Source organism: Mytilus edulis, chromosome 7 (genome assembly GCF_963676685.1).
Source record: "Mytilus edulis chromosome 7, xbMytEdul2.2, whole genome shotgun sequence".
Lineage (NCBI taxonomy): Eukaryota > Metazoa > Mollusca > Bivalvia > Mytilida > Mytilidae > Mytilus > Mytilus edulis.
In genome coordinates this window covers 50121030-50138245 of record NC_092350.1, presented here as the reverse complement: position 1 = coordinate 50138245, position 17216 = coordinate 50121030, and the positions used below count along the sequence as shown (strand labels likewise).

General features: G+C 32.2%; 1 protein-coding gene across 1 annotated transcript; it reads left to right on the top strand.

Annotated features, from left to right (window-relative positions):
• The first annotated feature begins 2824 nt into the window (after window positions 1-2824).
• LOC139483185 (involucrin-like) lies at window positions 2825-3772 on the top strand. Its single transcript, XM_071267220.1, has one exon. It carries the CDS (start codon window positions 2825-2827, stop codon window positions 3770-3772), a length of 948 nt encoding a protein of 315 aa, XP_071123321.1.
• Window positions 3773-17216: the final 13444 nt, after the last annotated feature.

The following is a 17216-nucleotide window of genomic DNA, read 5'->3' as shown; positions in this document are numbered from 1 at the left end:
ACAAGGAAGATACGCTCATCGTATCGTATGCTCTTAAGGGTGTACTTCGGTGATCTTAGGTAAAATTGAATAAATGAAGAATTCAAAATTGATACTATAAGCTGGAAGAGTATTAATTAAGAATCAAAATAAGCTAAAAATATTGATAGGTGATGGAGCTTCTTTTTCAAGATATTTGATTTATAAAATATGGCGGGAAAGTCTCACTCGGACTTTTACCTTATATTGGCATTGGTATTGTTTTGGTCTCAAATCAAAAGAAAGAAAATCAAGAATCTGTTATAATTTTGTCAATGGTCTTTTATGCGCTGTTAAGTCTTATGTTAAAAGATAAATATGTGTTATGAGAAAAAACATTTTACTTTGTATCGTATGGAAAAACACCACTGGGTCAGAAAATTTGACACTTATTTCAAAACCTCACCTTAGTACAACCTTAATGTTGGATGAGCAAGGTCCGGTTCAGAAATTTTCAAATGACAAAACACATAAAAAACGAATGGACAAGAACTGTCATAGTCTTGACTTGGTACAGGCATTTTCAAATGTAGAGAATGGTGGATTAAACCTAGTTTTATAGCGCTTTCAAATATAAACCTCTCCCTTTAATGACAGTCTTTTTAAATTCCGTTATATTTACAATGCTGCGTGAACTAAACAGACATAATAAGTAAGATAGTCAAAATATGGGTAAAGCTGTCATCATCGTGTAACAATTTTAAAAGGAACAATTAAACAGAACACAAAAACATCTATCTACAAACACATTCATTGATTCGCGTGTCTGACGTCAGAAAAGTTTATACTTCACATATATTTGTCGTTCAGTGTATATACAAAAAATTTCACATGTGCAATGTTAGCATACAGGGTTAAAAAATCAAATGTATGTGAAAATTTATTTCAGAAATAGACCAAGATTTAAAATAGTCCAAAATGTACATCAATGGATATTTCATGTAACAATCATTAGACGGATTTGGCTATTGTTTTATACCCTTTTGGTAACATGACTTTCACGTGATTATGTTTTATACATCTCCACGTGATTATGTTTTATACATCTCTATCTTTCAAAATGTTTTAGTTTGATCATTCCTGTTGAGGATAAAATAAAAAAGTGCTTTGGAAACACAAAATTAAGTGTCATTTTCATTTACCCATGGGTAAACTATTGTTATTTTACAAAAGGACAACTAAGTTGTCATATATATTAATATTAGTGGTTGGTATTATTCTGCAATATGGCATTTAGTGATCTCAATGATATATGCATGTCACTTAGAATTTTAAACCAGTAAAAATTATCAAATGAATATATACACATCCAGCTTGTGAGTCATTTTAAAGAGCTAGAAATAAAGCTGTATATCGTCCGTATTCATTACAACGTCCGCCAAGAATAACTATGGATTACTAAGACACAGATGACGAAATATCTACTTGTTCATGTGTATTATATCGTCATGGAAATTGGAACCATTGGAAATTATGATGTGCCTATCTACCTTCTAATTTGTTAATCCTTTGTCAAATGTTTAATTGTGCTATCCGAGTATGGAAAATAGATGAGTATTCTTATTTACAAGACAAATTATCCGATATAAATAATGGTAACTTTAGTTTTTGATTATTTTTGGGTAGATAAGGACAAGAATTTACTACATATGTACCGTGCCTGTTCAGTTATATCCTATATATCAATGCTAATGAACATCGTCATATTTACTATACTCTGTCGTAAAGCTTTGCGTTCACCTGCTACAATACTCATGCAAGGTTTATCTGTAGCCATTTATTAACGGCGATATCGTGCTATGGACTTGAACCAATATTCCAGTCACAATATATTTGTAGATTTCTAAATACTGTAGAAGCTTACGATTGTTATTTACCATATCCGTATTGTTCTATTTTTCCTCATCTGTCAATATTATCCTTCACATTCCACAATGTATCAACAATGATCACAACATGTCTCGGGATACAAAAGGTCATAGCCACCCTTTTTCCAGTTTGGACTAAAAATGAGCTGACCAAACAAAAAGCTTCAATTTGTTGTGTTATGTGTTTCTTACTGTCCATAGCAATAGGTATTCCACGACATTTTAGCATTTGGTCTGAGAGTACTGAAGATTTCAGAGATGTTAAAATTTGTATTGTTCATTCCGGAGGTAATGGTATTTTAGAATACTCATCTTTAACATATCTCCTGATTCAAACCGTTCTTTTGACAACCTATTGTCTGGTCATGCTGATATCTACAATATTCATCGTCTACAAGTTAATGACGAACAAATTCAGGGGACGGATTACAGAACAAAGGAGACAGGAAAGAAGATCAGTTGCAATGGTTATTGCAGTTCTTATTGTTTTCTTCATTACAGAAGTTCCAAAAGTATTTGTGTACTTGTCGTGGTGTTTTAAATTTAAATACATTAACGGTTATTTTGGAAACAACACATCAGAGAATGTGTGGCTGATACAAAGGTATGAATATACAATGTCATATTGGCTGGCTCTTTTTACAGGTATGTTTGGTAACACTGATGTTTCTTCATATTCCATTTTCGCTATGCTAATGGAAGGTATAAGGCTATTTACAATTATAGGTTGTATGTCAAATTTTATCATCTATATGCTGATGTCAACCAAAGTGAGAAATGAAATCCGTTTGCTCTTCAAGAAAATGATTATCCAATGTACACTACAGAATCAAATGCACGAAATAAGGGAAACTGCACATTGTAGAACACAACCAACAGACAAGACAGGGATGATTACAACAGAATGACCAGGACATAGACGTTCACATGATATAGAGATGAATACGACGGTACAACCAGGACAAAACCGTTCACATGAAATAGAGATGAATACGACAGGACAACCAGAACAAAAACGTTCACATGAAATAGAGATGAATACGACGGTACAACCAGGACAAAACTGTTCACATGAAATAGAGATGAATACGATGGGACAACCAGGACAAAACCGTTCACATGAAATAGAGATAAATACGACGGTACAACCAGGACAAAACTGTTCACATGAAAAAGAGATGAATACGATGGAACAACCAGGACAAAACCGTTCACATGAAATAGAGATGAATACGACGGTACAGCCAGGACAAAACCGTTCACATGAAATAGAGATGAATACGTCGGGACAACCAGGACAAAACCGTTCACATGAGGTAGAGATGAATACGTCGGAACAGCGAGACCAAAACTGTTCACATGAGATAGAGATGAATACGTCAGAATACCAAGGTCAAAGTCTTACACATGAGGTAGAGATGAATACGTCGGAACATCAAGATCAAAACTGTTCACATGAGATGGATATGAATACGTCGGAACACCAATGTCATAACCGTTCACATGAGATAGAGATGAATACGTCGGAACACCAAGGTCAAAGCCGTACACATAAGGTAGAGATAAATACGATAGAACAACCAAGACAAGGCCGTGCACATGAGGTACACATGCATACGTTGGAACAACCAGAACAAAACCGTTCACATGAGATAGAGATGTATACGTCGAAACAACCAGGAAAAAGCTGTACACATGAGGTAGACAGGAAATCAATAGAACAACCAGGACAAAGCCGTTCACGTGAGATAGAGATCAACACGTCGAAAAAAACAGCACAAAGCCATTCACTTGAGGAAGAGATGAATACGACAGACCAACCAGGACAAAGCTGTACAACTGAGATAGTAACGATAACGGAAGAGGATAACTATCTGCTCTCATAGTAAACTTATACATGTATTATCCTTTAATTCGTGATATTATTCATTACTTATTAATATGTCGCAATGTGAAGTTTGTTTATGTTACAATTCCCCGTTGAAAATTAAGAATATTTTTAAAATGTATTCCTCGGTTAAAATTAGTTTGGCTGTGACTTTTATGTTCCTTTTAGACATAAAGCTTTTAACATATTTACGGGTTTTTTTTAAAGAAATTCATTTGAATGTTTAGATATAATTGTTCCTAATAAGAAACAAGACACAATATCTAGAAAGGCTTTCATACAAATGACAGAAAATCTAAAACATGACAAGCGAACATCCTTCAGTCAAATTTATGACATTTGATTTATTGACTAAATATAATAGCTTTTATATAAGACATTATGTAGTTTCTTATCAATCACTCACATGCTTTACAAAAATAAAGACTATTCTTTGTCAGAGATTTGATTATTTCAAGCAAGGTTATTTTGTTCTGTTCTGTATGCTTTCGTTTTTTGGTCTGTACTACAATCTTAGTACAGCTCGGTTTTATGAACACACTTAGTGTAGCTCTTTTATGAAAATATTAAATATAGCTAGTTTTAAGAAACATTTTTTTTATATAAATAATAATACGTAGTATATTTCGTTACTGCGTTTGACTATAAAATACATGGTTACGCATCTTATGCTTTTTGTGTGAGAGTCATTTGTTGTAAAAGATTTTATACACTTGGCGATAACTAAGTACTAAGTTCAGTATAGTAATTTCTTACGATCAGGACACATCCAAGATGGCTACACATTACTGTTTGAATCTAATGCTGGTTGTAAGGCTACTGATTGAAAATCAATGTTTCAATGATAAAATGAAAATACTTTTTCTCTACTTTCTTTCTTAAAAAAATGAAAAATGTTTTGGTTAAATATGAATTTGAAATCATATGTGTAAAACTGTTTGTATCTAAAATATCTAAAAGTGTTATGCTTATTATCGTTAATATAGCAGACAAAAGACATTAAACGAAGAGTTTTGTATTAATGTTTTTTTAAACCATACATATACCAACAAACAAACGAGATTAAACGCCTTAATTTTACAAGATTTGATAATTTATTTTGATAGATTCCCCACTTCTTGGTTAACGAATAAAACATTACCTTTCTTTTAAAATACCTCTCTGATCAAAGGAAGCATGCATTGTTATGAATGTCTTACGAAGGGAGATCACTCTCAAAATTACAATTAAAAACTTTATATTTTTGCTTTAACCAAAACTTTAGTTGTAACAATTACAAAATGAAATGAAACCATTGTGTCTTTGTTTTTCTAAACATGAAAAGGACACTGTCTTTTTTCCAATTTTACTTGACAATACTGGTACACATTTCATACAATTATTGTCTTCTAATATCGCTTTATTATAATTAAGAAGACCGTTTATGTAAACATTTGGTTTTGAAAGAAAAAGATGAGGATGGGACATTTCTGATTTAAATGGACGGTAAATAAAAACTGAAGACTTGAGTCTTTAAACAAAATGAAAAAATCTATAGAAATATAGATGATATGGATATCTCGGATACTGTATTATTTTTATGTCCTTCGTGACTCTCAATTATGCATATGCAGTATGCTGCTTTATTTATGAAAAAGTCATGGTCACTAATGAGAATGGATTTAAAAATTGCATGTTATTTACATATTATATTAGTTCATGTCGTTGCATTTTATTATTTTTTTTGTGATGTATTATGTAATGTATTAATCTAACATTCTAAAAAAAATTCAAATCCAAACCGTATAACTATTATGTAAATATCAAATTTTTTACATTTCGTGGGTGATTTATTTTAAATTAGTAGTGCATATTATTTTTTTAAATAAATAAATATTACGTTTAATTAATTGACTATATTGATTTTATAAATTGATTTGCTTTTTATTAAATTTCAATAATAACACATTTTTTGTATTTATTATGAATTATTTACGCTTATCTATTACTTAAGGAAGTTCGCTACTCAGTTTCAAAATATCAAGCTTTTCATAACAAAAATATATACTGATAGGGGATTAATAAAGGAACCAAGGAGCAAATAAAATATATAGGTCCGTGTGCTTGTTTTCGAAATAATAATTACTGAAATATTTTCGGGAAAATATTCTCTCTTGATTTTTCATACATTTATCATTGACGAGTCACAATTCTCAAAAATTATTAAAAAAAATGACACAGATTTTACAAAATGTTGTAAGGCATTCGAATTGATAACACCAAAGGATTTCAAAATCTGACAGAAAATCTGAAACATGACAAGCGAATATCCGTCAGTCAAATTTAGGACATTTGATTTATTGACTAAATATAATAGCTTTTTTATATAAGACATTATGTAGTTTGTTATCAATCAATCCCATGCTTTACAAAAATAAATACTATTCTTGGTCAAAGATTAGATTATTTCATGCCATAATTACAAACCAGATTTTTAACTATATCCATCTTTTCGAAAATTATCGTGACATCACTTTTACCTGTGACTTCATTTTGTAGCGTAGCGTTATTCTGTAGGTGACAATGCAAGGTTATTTTGTTCTGTTCTGTGTGCTTTCGTTTTTTGTTTAACGTGTTAATTTGTATTCTGTGGTAACTCACCACTTCGTTGTTGCCTTAAACATCAATTATATGGTCATTTATATACATTTACTGTTTGTAAAAGTAAGAACTATACTAAATACTAAGGATATATAGATAACCTTAGCCGTATTTGTCACCACTCATTAGACGTATTGCTCACCAATGGCCTTCAACTTAAACCTCGTTTGGCTTTCTTTACCATCTTGATCTGAGCGTCACTGCTGAGTCTTATGTAGACCAAACGCACGTATGGTGCATTAAATTACAAGCCTGGTACCTTTGATAACTATTAGCATGTTGATATGTCCTATTGTAATTAGATATATGTAGATGTGGTGTGAGTGCCAAATAAGACAACTTTCCATCCAAATAATAATTTATAAAAGTAAACTATTATAGGTCAATTTTTGGCTTTCAACACGGGGCATTGGCTCACACCAAACAATAAGCTATAAAGGGCCCCGAAATTCTGTTTATTTGTGTATTTCTTCGTCCTGAATGTTTTTGCATTTCCTTGTACTGTAGTCCTGTCATGTAATGTTGTCATTTAAATGTTATATTTAACATTGCCATTAAAGCGCGAGGTTTCGCCAGTGGCATACCAGGTTCGACCCACTATTTTTTTCTTTCAATGTTCTGCATAAAGTCTGGAAAATGGTCATTGTTTTATCATAGTACGTTACTTTGTGCTGTGTGTGTTGCATTTTATTTTGTGTTTCTGTTGTATCGTAGTTCTTCTCTTATACTTGATGTGTTTCCCTCAGTTTTAGTTATCAGTAACCTAATTTGTTTTTTTCTCAATCGATTTATGAATTTTAAACAGCGGTATACTGCAGTTGTTTTTTTTTATTTATCAATGTAAACTAACATCAATGATCAATTTCACAAAAAATCTAACGACTAAATAGGATTGTCCATGTGAGTATAATGTTCCTGACTAACACCCAACTTTAGATCTGTGTCTAACTGATACCCTTAGTAAACAGCATCCTGAAGATATTCTGTCATTACTTCGTGTCTGTGTCTGTTGTTGATGATTATCCAAACCGTGAAAAAGATAATCTTTACATTAGGCCAAACCGTGAAAAAGATAATCTTTACATTAGGCCAAACCGTGAAAAAGATAATCTTTACATTAGGCTAAGTATGGTCTAGCAAGTGTTTTTTTTTTAACACGGCGGTCAATGATGTAAGAAGCTATATATAAAACCCAGTGACTTGGGTAAGGTTTCAAAGCTTGTAAATTTTAACTTAAGGGTCATGGTTATAGTAGTTACCTTTGTACGGTCAATCCTATGTTTGGAGTAACACATTTAAAGAAGGCTCTCATTTTACAGTCCGACGTAGCACTATATTTTAGTCGTAACTTTAGTCTTTAAGTCTGCTCTTGTTATATGTAGCCATTTTGATATGTTTCAAGTAGGTTTTTTTTTGGTCTTCTAGTTTGATGTACACACGTTCATTATGAAGTAAATTGTTTAATGTATATTTGCTAAATTATAGTTTAGACCCGGAATTGATAGTTTATACTACTTGATAACTTCTGTTTTAAGGAAGATTAAAGTGTTAGTTATAGCTACTGAGGATTCATTTATTTTCTCGGATTGAGATGAGTTGTAACATGTGTAATTTAGTGGATCTTTCATTTCCTTGTCTTTCCAGATAAAGGCAACAGTAGTATAGCGCTGTTCAAAACTCATAAATCCATGGACAAAAACCAAAATCGGGGTAACAAACTAAAACAGAGGAAAACGCATTAAATATAAGAGGAGAACAACGACACAACATTGAAATGTAATACACACAGAAACGAACTAAGCATTAGACAAAATCATATGAGAATAACAAATATAACAAATATAACATCAAAACCAAGTACATGAATTTGGGATAGATAAGTACCGTGACACCACGGAAACACAACGTTAAAATGTAACACACACAGAAACAAACTTTACAATGGCTATATTCCTGACTTGGTACAGGACATTTTTAAAGGAAAAAATGGTGGGTTGAACCTGGTTTTGTGGCATGCCAAACCTCCCTCTTTTATGGCCATGTGAAATATAACATCAAAATGACAACACAACACTACATGACTACAATATAAATAAATAGGAAAACCAGGATTAAAATCTTAGATTAATTTGCCCTCCGTTGCACGTGTAAATTTGCATTTCTATCAATACCCATGACAACCACAAAAATAGTATCCTATGAATGATGATGAATTCACAGGAGTTGGTGTCAACTTCAAAATATAATTATATATAAATATACTTAATAAATAAATGATTTGGGAAATACTTTTAAAGTATAAAAATTCATTAGTATTCTGAATGCAATTAGGTTTTATCCGGGCACTCAGTATCTAAACCTTCGTTCCATGTTGGATTTTTGGTTCTGAACTTTGGTTCTATCCGGATTCTTTGGTTCGAAACCATGGAAACTGGTTCAACATCCGGATTGTTTTGATATCGCAACCCAACTTCTTGGTTCCATTTGGGTTTTTTTTTTAATGCTCCCGTTGAAATTGTAGGAGTATCTGAATAAAGATATAGTAGGTCAAAGACGCTTAACTTGTTTTCTAAGATTAAACACTTCAGCATCGACGGAAAATGAAACTGTAAGGTATTTATCTTCTCATTTTAATTATTTTGATTAGGAAACTAGACAAAAATAAAGCATCGTATAGATTTTAGAAATAAACCAAAATATACAATATATAGAACATCCTTTTATTTAAATCAGTCGTTCCGTTTTCATTTATTTTCTTGTGGGTGTTCTAAACCCCGAATCCGCCAACCAGTACCTGTCACTGAGGTAGCAATACACAGTTAGGAGTTTAGTTACGCATTTTGATCCCGGTGGATTTTTCAAATATGAAAGTTATTGTGAAGAAAAATCATTTCTAAACAGCTGAGTACTAAAAAATAATTAGATTGCAAAAAGTACCATGATATATTATTGTATAGCAATATAATATTTCCCACAGAAAGTAACCAAAAGTTACCGTGCAATAAATTCCAATATTGCACTAATGCAATAAATCTTCAATATTCATGACGTCATCAACGACAAAATCTTAGTTTAAGCCAATTTTACTTTCAAATAATATTTTGCTGTACAATAAAAGGGTTATTGCATGAATATTGGGGAATATTGTCGCTCGTAGAATATATATTGCACTCGCAAGCTCGTGCAATATAAAATTCTACTCGGGACAATATTCCCCAATATTCATGCCATTACCCTATATTATAAATATTAAGAAGGTTATACTGAAAGCTCTAGAATAGTATTTATTTACAACAATAATTATGTACAATGAATATCTGCTCATCGTATCGAATATCCTTACTGTCGGATGAGCGAAGTCAGTTTTATAGTATTTTTATTATCAAGGCAATTTTGGAATTGTTGTTTCCTGTTTGTTTGGCAGTATGCCTTCCAGTCAATGAACAGCAATGGATATTTCATGTTAAAATCAATAGACGAAGTTTGCTCTTGACTTATACCATCTTGGTTTCAATATTTACATGTAGGTTTTCTACATCCCCGACAATATGTTTTGGTTTAAGCGTTCCTGTCGAAAATAAAATCAGAAGAGTGCTTCGGATAAACGAAATTAACAATGTGTCATTTTCATTTACCCATGGGTGAACTATTGTTATTCTACAAAAGGACAAAAAAGATGTCATATATATTATTATTAGTGCTTGGTATTATGTTGCAATGTGGCATTTAGTGATCAATAAGATAAACATGTTATGAATGGTATTAAAAACAAGTAAAATAGTCACATTGTGTATATACACATCTATCTTGTGTGTGAGTTTGTTGTAAATTTGGAGCTTGAAATAAAGGGAGGGTAAATACAATATGTATATCGTCTAGACAAATGATGGCTTAATAAGACTCGGATGACACAGTACCGTTCATGTGTATTATATCGTCATTGAAATTGGAACTATTGGAGATTATAATATGCTTATCTACCTTGTAATTTGTTAATGTTACTTTCGTCATAAATGTTTGATTTTGCTGTCCGAGTATTGAAAATAAGATGAGCATTCTTATTTAAAATAAATATCAGCCGATATAAATAATAAATGGTTATTTTGATACTTTTGTTTTTGAGGTGGACAAGTATTTACTGGGTATGAACTGTGCTGGTTCTGTTGTATCTTATATATCAATGCTAATGAACATCGTCATATTTTCTATACTCTGTCATAAAAATTTACGTTCACCTGCTACAATACTTATGCAAAGTTTAGCTGTAGCTGATTTATTAACGGCGATTTCGTGAACCAATATTCCAGTCCCAATATGTTTGTTATTTACTTTTTGTCGACATTGAATTTTACGAGTGTTATTTACCATATCCGTATTGTTCTATTTCTCCTCATCTCTCAATATTATCCTTCCCATTCCTTAACGTATCAACAATGGTCACAACATGTCTCGGGATACAAAAGGTCATAGTCATCCTTTTTCCAATCTGGACTAAAAATGAGATGACCAAACAAAAAGCTGCAATTTGTTGTGTTATGTGTTTCTTAGTGTACATAGCAATAGGTATATCACGACAGTTTAGCATTTGGTCTGAGAAATACACAGATAGAACATTTCAAGATTACAGAAATTACAATACTTATTATTACTCAGATGTTTGTCTTGTTCATTCCGGAGATAATGATATATTAGAACACTCATCTGTAACATATCTCCTGATCCAAACCGTTATTTTGCCAGGCTGTTGTTTGGTCATGCTGATATCTACCATATTCATCGTCTACAAGTTAATCACTAACAAGTTTACAGGTCGGATGACAGAACAAAGGAGATAAGAAAGAAGATCAGTTGCAATGATCATTGCAGTTCTAATGATATTCATCATTACAGAAGTTCTAAAAATATTAGTGTACTTGTGGTGGTGTTTTGAATACATAAACGGTAATGATGGGATCGACACACCGGGGAGTTTAATAGAATGTTCAGTGTTGCAGGTACAAAGGTATGAATTTGCAATGCCATGGTGGCTGGCTGATTTTACCGATATGTTTGGTAGGAATTATGTTTCTGTATATTTCATTTTCGCTATGCTGATGGAAGGTATTTACAATTATAGGATGTATGTCAAATTTTATCATCTATATTATGACATGTATGATGTCAACAAAAATGAGGAATGAAATCGTTTTGCTCCTCAAGAAAATCATTACCCGCTGTACACACAATGATCAAATGAACCAGATAAGGGAAACTGCACATGGTAGAACACAACCAATATACGAAACAGCGAGATAACAACGGAACAACGCTGTTCACATCAGATAGGAAGGAATACGTCGGAACAGCAAGACAAAATCCGTACACACGAAATAGACATGAATACGTTAGAACAACAAGGACAAAGCCGTACACACGAGATAGAGATGGATTCATCAGAGCACCAAGATCAAAACCATCCACATGAGATAGAGTTGATAACGTCAGAATACTTAGGTCAAAGCCGTACACATGAATTAGAGATTAATACGATAAAACAACCAGGATAAAGCCGTATGCATGAAGTAGAGATAAATATGGTAGAACAACCAGGAAAAAGCCGTACATATGAGGTAGAGATGAATACGGTAGAACAACCAGGACAAAGTCGTACACGTGAGATAGAGATTAATACGATAGAACAACTAAAACAAAGCCGCTTACACGAGATAGAGATGAATACGATAGAACAACCCGGAAAAAGCCGAATGCATGAGTTAGCGATGAATACGATAGAAAAACTAGGACAATACCGTACATATTATAGAGGTAGATATGCATACGATCAAACAACAAGGACAAAGCCGTACATATACCGTACATATTATAGAGGTAGATATGCATACGATCAAACAACAAGGACAAAGACGAACACATGAGGTATAGATTAATACGATAGAACAACTAAAACAAAGCCGCACACACGAGATAGAGATGAATAAAAATAATAATAATAATAATAAATTCTTTATTTAACGAAGGTAACTCAATTAACATACAATTGTTAATCTCACACAAGGCCTTCACACATTTAAATGAATAATTCATATAACAATCAATGCATATAGAAAAATAATCAATATATATGTACCCAAGCATGAAAACAGACTGTAAAACTAGCATGGCAAGAATGTCATAAAAAAAGTTTGTCTACTCATTTTGTTTTATGATAAAGAGATTAGCGCATTTCATCTTAAAGCTTTCTATATGTCTTAAATCCTTTATATCATTTGGCAAGTTATTCCAAATGATTAGACCAGAATATTGAAAAGTCTTTTTGAAGTATTCAGACTTTGGCCTTGGTATATGAAGATGTCCAGATGTTGTTGACCTAAGAGAAAAACTATATAGATCACTGCATGCAGTAAATTTACTTGTAAGATAATCTGGTGCTAGTCAATTCATACATTTAAACATTAAAATGGCTTGAAAATATTTTATCCGAGTAAAAATGGTCATCCAATTAAGTTCTTTAAATATTGATATTGATGGATAATCAAAAGGCTTTTTTCAAAATTAATCTTGCTGTGCGCTTTTGTAGTTTATGAATCCGCTCAATGTTGCAATTTGCGGTAAAATCCCATATGGTGCAACAATAATCAATTATTGATTACGATAGAACAACCCGGAAAATCCGAATGCATGAGTTAGCGATGAATACGATAAAAAAAAACTAGGACAATACCGTACATATTATAGAGGTAGATATGCATACGATCTAACAACTAGGACAAAGTCTTACACATGAGGTAGAGTTGATAAAGTCGGAACACTAAGGTCAAAGCCTTAAACAAGAGGCAGAGATTAATACGATAGAACAACCAGGAAAAAGCCGAATACATGAGGTATCGATTGATACGATAGAACAACCAGGACAAAGCCGTACACATGAGGTAGAGATGAATACGATAGAACCACTTAAACAAAACCGTGCAAATGGGCAGTAACGATTACTGAAGAAGATAAGAATCTGCTCACATTGTAAAGTTATACAAGTATTTTTCTTTTTTCATTTAATAAATAATGTTTAAGCACTTGTTTACTTGTTACAGGCACATTTTTTCAACATTCCATTGTAATTGTTTTTCTCTCCCTTTAAATTGCCAGGTTGAAACATTGGTTCGAACAAAATTATAATAACTTGTATTTGTATGATTACTGCAATTCATCACTTAATTTTCATTTTTCATATAAATATTCTGACACATCATTGAACGCCTATTTCAAATCTCAAGTTGCAGGTTTGAGAAAATAACTAGACGGACTGTGTTCTTGTATTTAACAATTAAAAGACGGTTTCAGTTAGTTTATCTCTTAAAATTCGAATTCAAAATAGTATATCAACTAAATTTAACCTTAAACTAATTGCAACTGAGAATGTTTTAGTTCTAATCTATAGCATCAAGCCCCAAATATACACAGAAAGAAGTCCAGAAAAATCCAGTTTGAGGAAAACTCGTAATCGGCAATTTATTTATTTATTTTTTAACATTCATGTAAAATATGATACTTTGATGGGGTTATCAGTTCGTATTTGTCTATATAATATAATATTCTGCTTATTAAACGTACAAAACCGAAGTGTTTTAATTTTGTTGGCACATTTTTCATTAAAGAAATAGCAAAAACAATTCTGTTGCAATTACTTCAAGGTTGGGGCAAATTTTATGCTTGATTAACTGAATATATATGTATACAATGACACTAATAATTGAGCAAATAAAAAAGGATAGTAAACTTTATTTTTCATAAGACTTTTATGTAACAATTATTGTCTCGTATTTTGTTTAAGATTTTGACGTGTAGCTTCCTTTCTATCGACATAATGTTAAAGAATAAGGAGGTATGCTTGCTATTGAAACAACTGTCTGCAACAGACCAAATTTAATGTATATTAGCAAATAAAGTTCATTTGAATGTACTTTTACTTAACCAATGAATGATTTCTCCCAGTTATTTTTTTTATTTATTGTTACCCTGTCGTGTAATGTTGTCATTTAAATGTTATAATTAACACTGCCATTAAAGTGGGAAGATTGGCATGCCACTAAACCAGGTTCAACCCACCATTTTTTTCATAAAATGCCCTGTACCAAGTCAGGAAAATGGCCATTGTTTTATTATAGTTCGTTTATGTTTGTGTTACATTTCGGTGTTGTGTCTCTGTTGTGTCGTAGTTCTCTAATATGATACGTTTCCCTCAGTTTTAGTTTTTAACCTGGATTTGTTTTTTCTCTATCGATTTATGAATTTTGAACAGCGGTATATTACTGTTGCCTTTATACATATATTGATTTTGGTACTAGTAAGTTTTGCCTATGAAAAATTTTTGATGTAAATTAGCGCATACAAAACGATAATTAGTTTTAGTTTTAATGATACAAAAACGTTAGTAAATACAAAATAGTATAGAATTTGGTAATGTTATTATGTTGCACAAATCCTAAAACTAAGTCGAAGTACATAGAATGCTCATTGGAAAATATTGAGGTCCTTGAGACACTTATCCCTCTGGTATTTTTCGTCCCTCTTTATCAATCTTTAAAATAAATTCAACTGCAAACCTTACAACTTTTGTGTACGGTGAATTATCTGGAATTTTATATTTTCTTTGATTTTTTATAATTTTGTTATGCTTATTTAGTATGTAAGGAATATTTACGACATTTGATTAATTGAGTTTCTTGATTTGAAATATTGATTGCTTTTTATATTTCAGTATGTAGTTTGTTATCAATCTGTTATGTGCTTTCTGAAAATAAATAAAATTGAGAAAGGAAATGGTGAATATGTCAAAGCGACAACCACCCGACCATAGAGCAAACAACAGCCGAAGGCAACCAATGGGTCTTCAATGTAGCGAGAATTCCCGCACCCGTAGGTGTCCTTCAGCTGGCCCTAAAATATGCATAATAGTACAGTGATAATGGACGTCATACTAAACTCCGAATTATACACAAGAAACTAAAATTTAAAATCATACAAGACTAACAAAGGCCAGAGGCTCCTGACTTGGGACAGGCGCAAAATTGCGGCGGGGTTAAACATGTTTATGAGATCTCAACCCTCCCCCTATACCTCTAGCCAATGTAGAAAAGTAAAAGAATAACAATACGCACATTAAAATTCAGTTCAAGAGAAGTCCGAGTCTGATGTCAAAAGATGTAACAAAAGAAAATAAATCAAATGACAATAATACATAAATAACAACAGACTACTAGCAGTTAACTGACATGCCAGCTCCAGACCTCAATTAAACTGATTGAAAGATTATGTCTTCATCATATGAATATCAGGTACAATCCCTCCCGTTAGGGGTTTAGTATCATACTATCATAAAATATATGAGAAGAACATAACCCGTGTCATGCCAACAACTGTTTTTTTAGAAATAAATGTGTTTAGTTCCGATGCAATGACCCTATCAGTGAATCAATGTTAAAGCCAAAATATGCAATCTTTAATGACCTGACAACAGTATCGTAACTATATCCCCTTTTAATAAGTCTATTTAAAGGTTTTGTTAGTTTCTGAGGAGAATACTGACATTTTTGTGCTTTATAAAGAATATTTCCATAAAATTTTGGATGTGAAATACCTGAACGTATAAGATGTCTGCATGTTGAGTTATATTTACGAATTATTTCCTTATACCGGTGATAAAATTTAGTAAATGTTTTGACCAGTATTCTTGGTAAAAAATTTGAATATTTCATGATTTGTCAATGTAATCTTACATCAATAATCATTTTCACAAAAACTCTAACGACTAAATTGATTGTTCATGTAAGTTAAATGTTTAATCACATGCATTCTTTGGATTTTTTCAGTGATATTGGTCTCAGGATTATCCTTGTTAAAATGGTTCCTTGAAAATAATTGAGTCATCACTGCGTGTTTGTGTATCTTACTTTTGTTAAGCTATAGCGCGGACTTAGAGTGGTGTTACAAATATCAACACCGGGATCACTGATGTAATTAGCTATATCAAAAACCCATGATTTGGGTGAGGTTGTAAAATCTTGTCAATTCATTTTTTTGTTCATGGTTCTACGTTTGAACTGTCAAACTTATATTTGGAGTAACACATTTAAAGTAGGCTATGTTATTCCAGACGAGACACTTTATTATAGTTGGAACATTATTCCGTTAGCTCAAGTCTTATTGTCCGTTTTACATATTATAACATTTTGGTATTTATGTCTTGGTTTAAGCTGGGTTTTTTTTTCGTCCAGCCCTCGATATACACAAGTTCATTTTGAAGTAAATTGTTTAATATAATTTGCTAAGTTCTAGGTCAGACCTGGCTTTCATGGTTTATACTTCTTGTTAAAATTCTGGTTTGAAGTAGATTTAAATGTTGGTTACAGCTACTGTAGATTTATTTATTTTCTAGGATTGAGTGAAATTGGAATTTCGTGGATCTTTATTTTTATGGGTATGCCAAAGTCTGGATGGAAACCGTAGGTAAATTTGCACTTCGTTGCATGTGTGAATTTCTTTCAATACCCATGCCAACCACAAAAAATATAGGTATCCCACGAATGATGATGAATTCACAGGAGTTTGTGTCAATTTAGCTTGAAAATAAAATAAATACATAAAAAGGGAATATATAGTATGGTTACACATGAAAACATTGTTCACTTCAGCTGAACGAGCTTGAACGTTTTATAACAGTTACTGTAGGTCATCGGCCTTCAGAGAACAAAACCCATATAGCATTGCAAGCTATAAGTGACCCTGACCTAACACACCCTAGATCC

Coding starts and splice junctions, on each gene's coding strand:
- LOC139483185 (XM_071267220.1), top strand. CDS start 2,825: ATGAATACGACGGTACAACCAGGACAAAACCGTTCACATGAAATAGAG.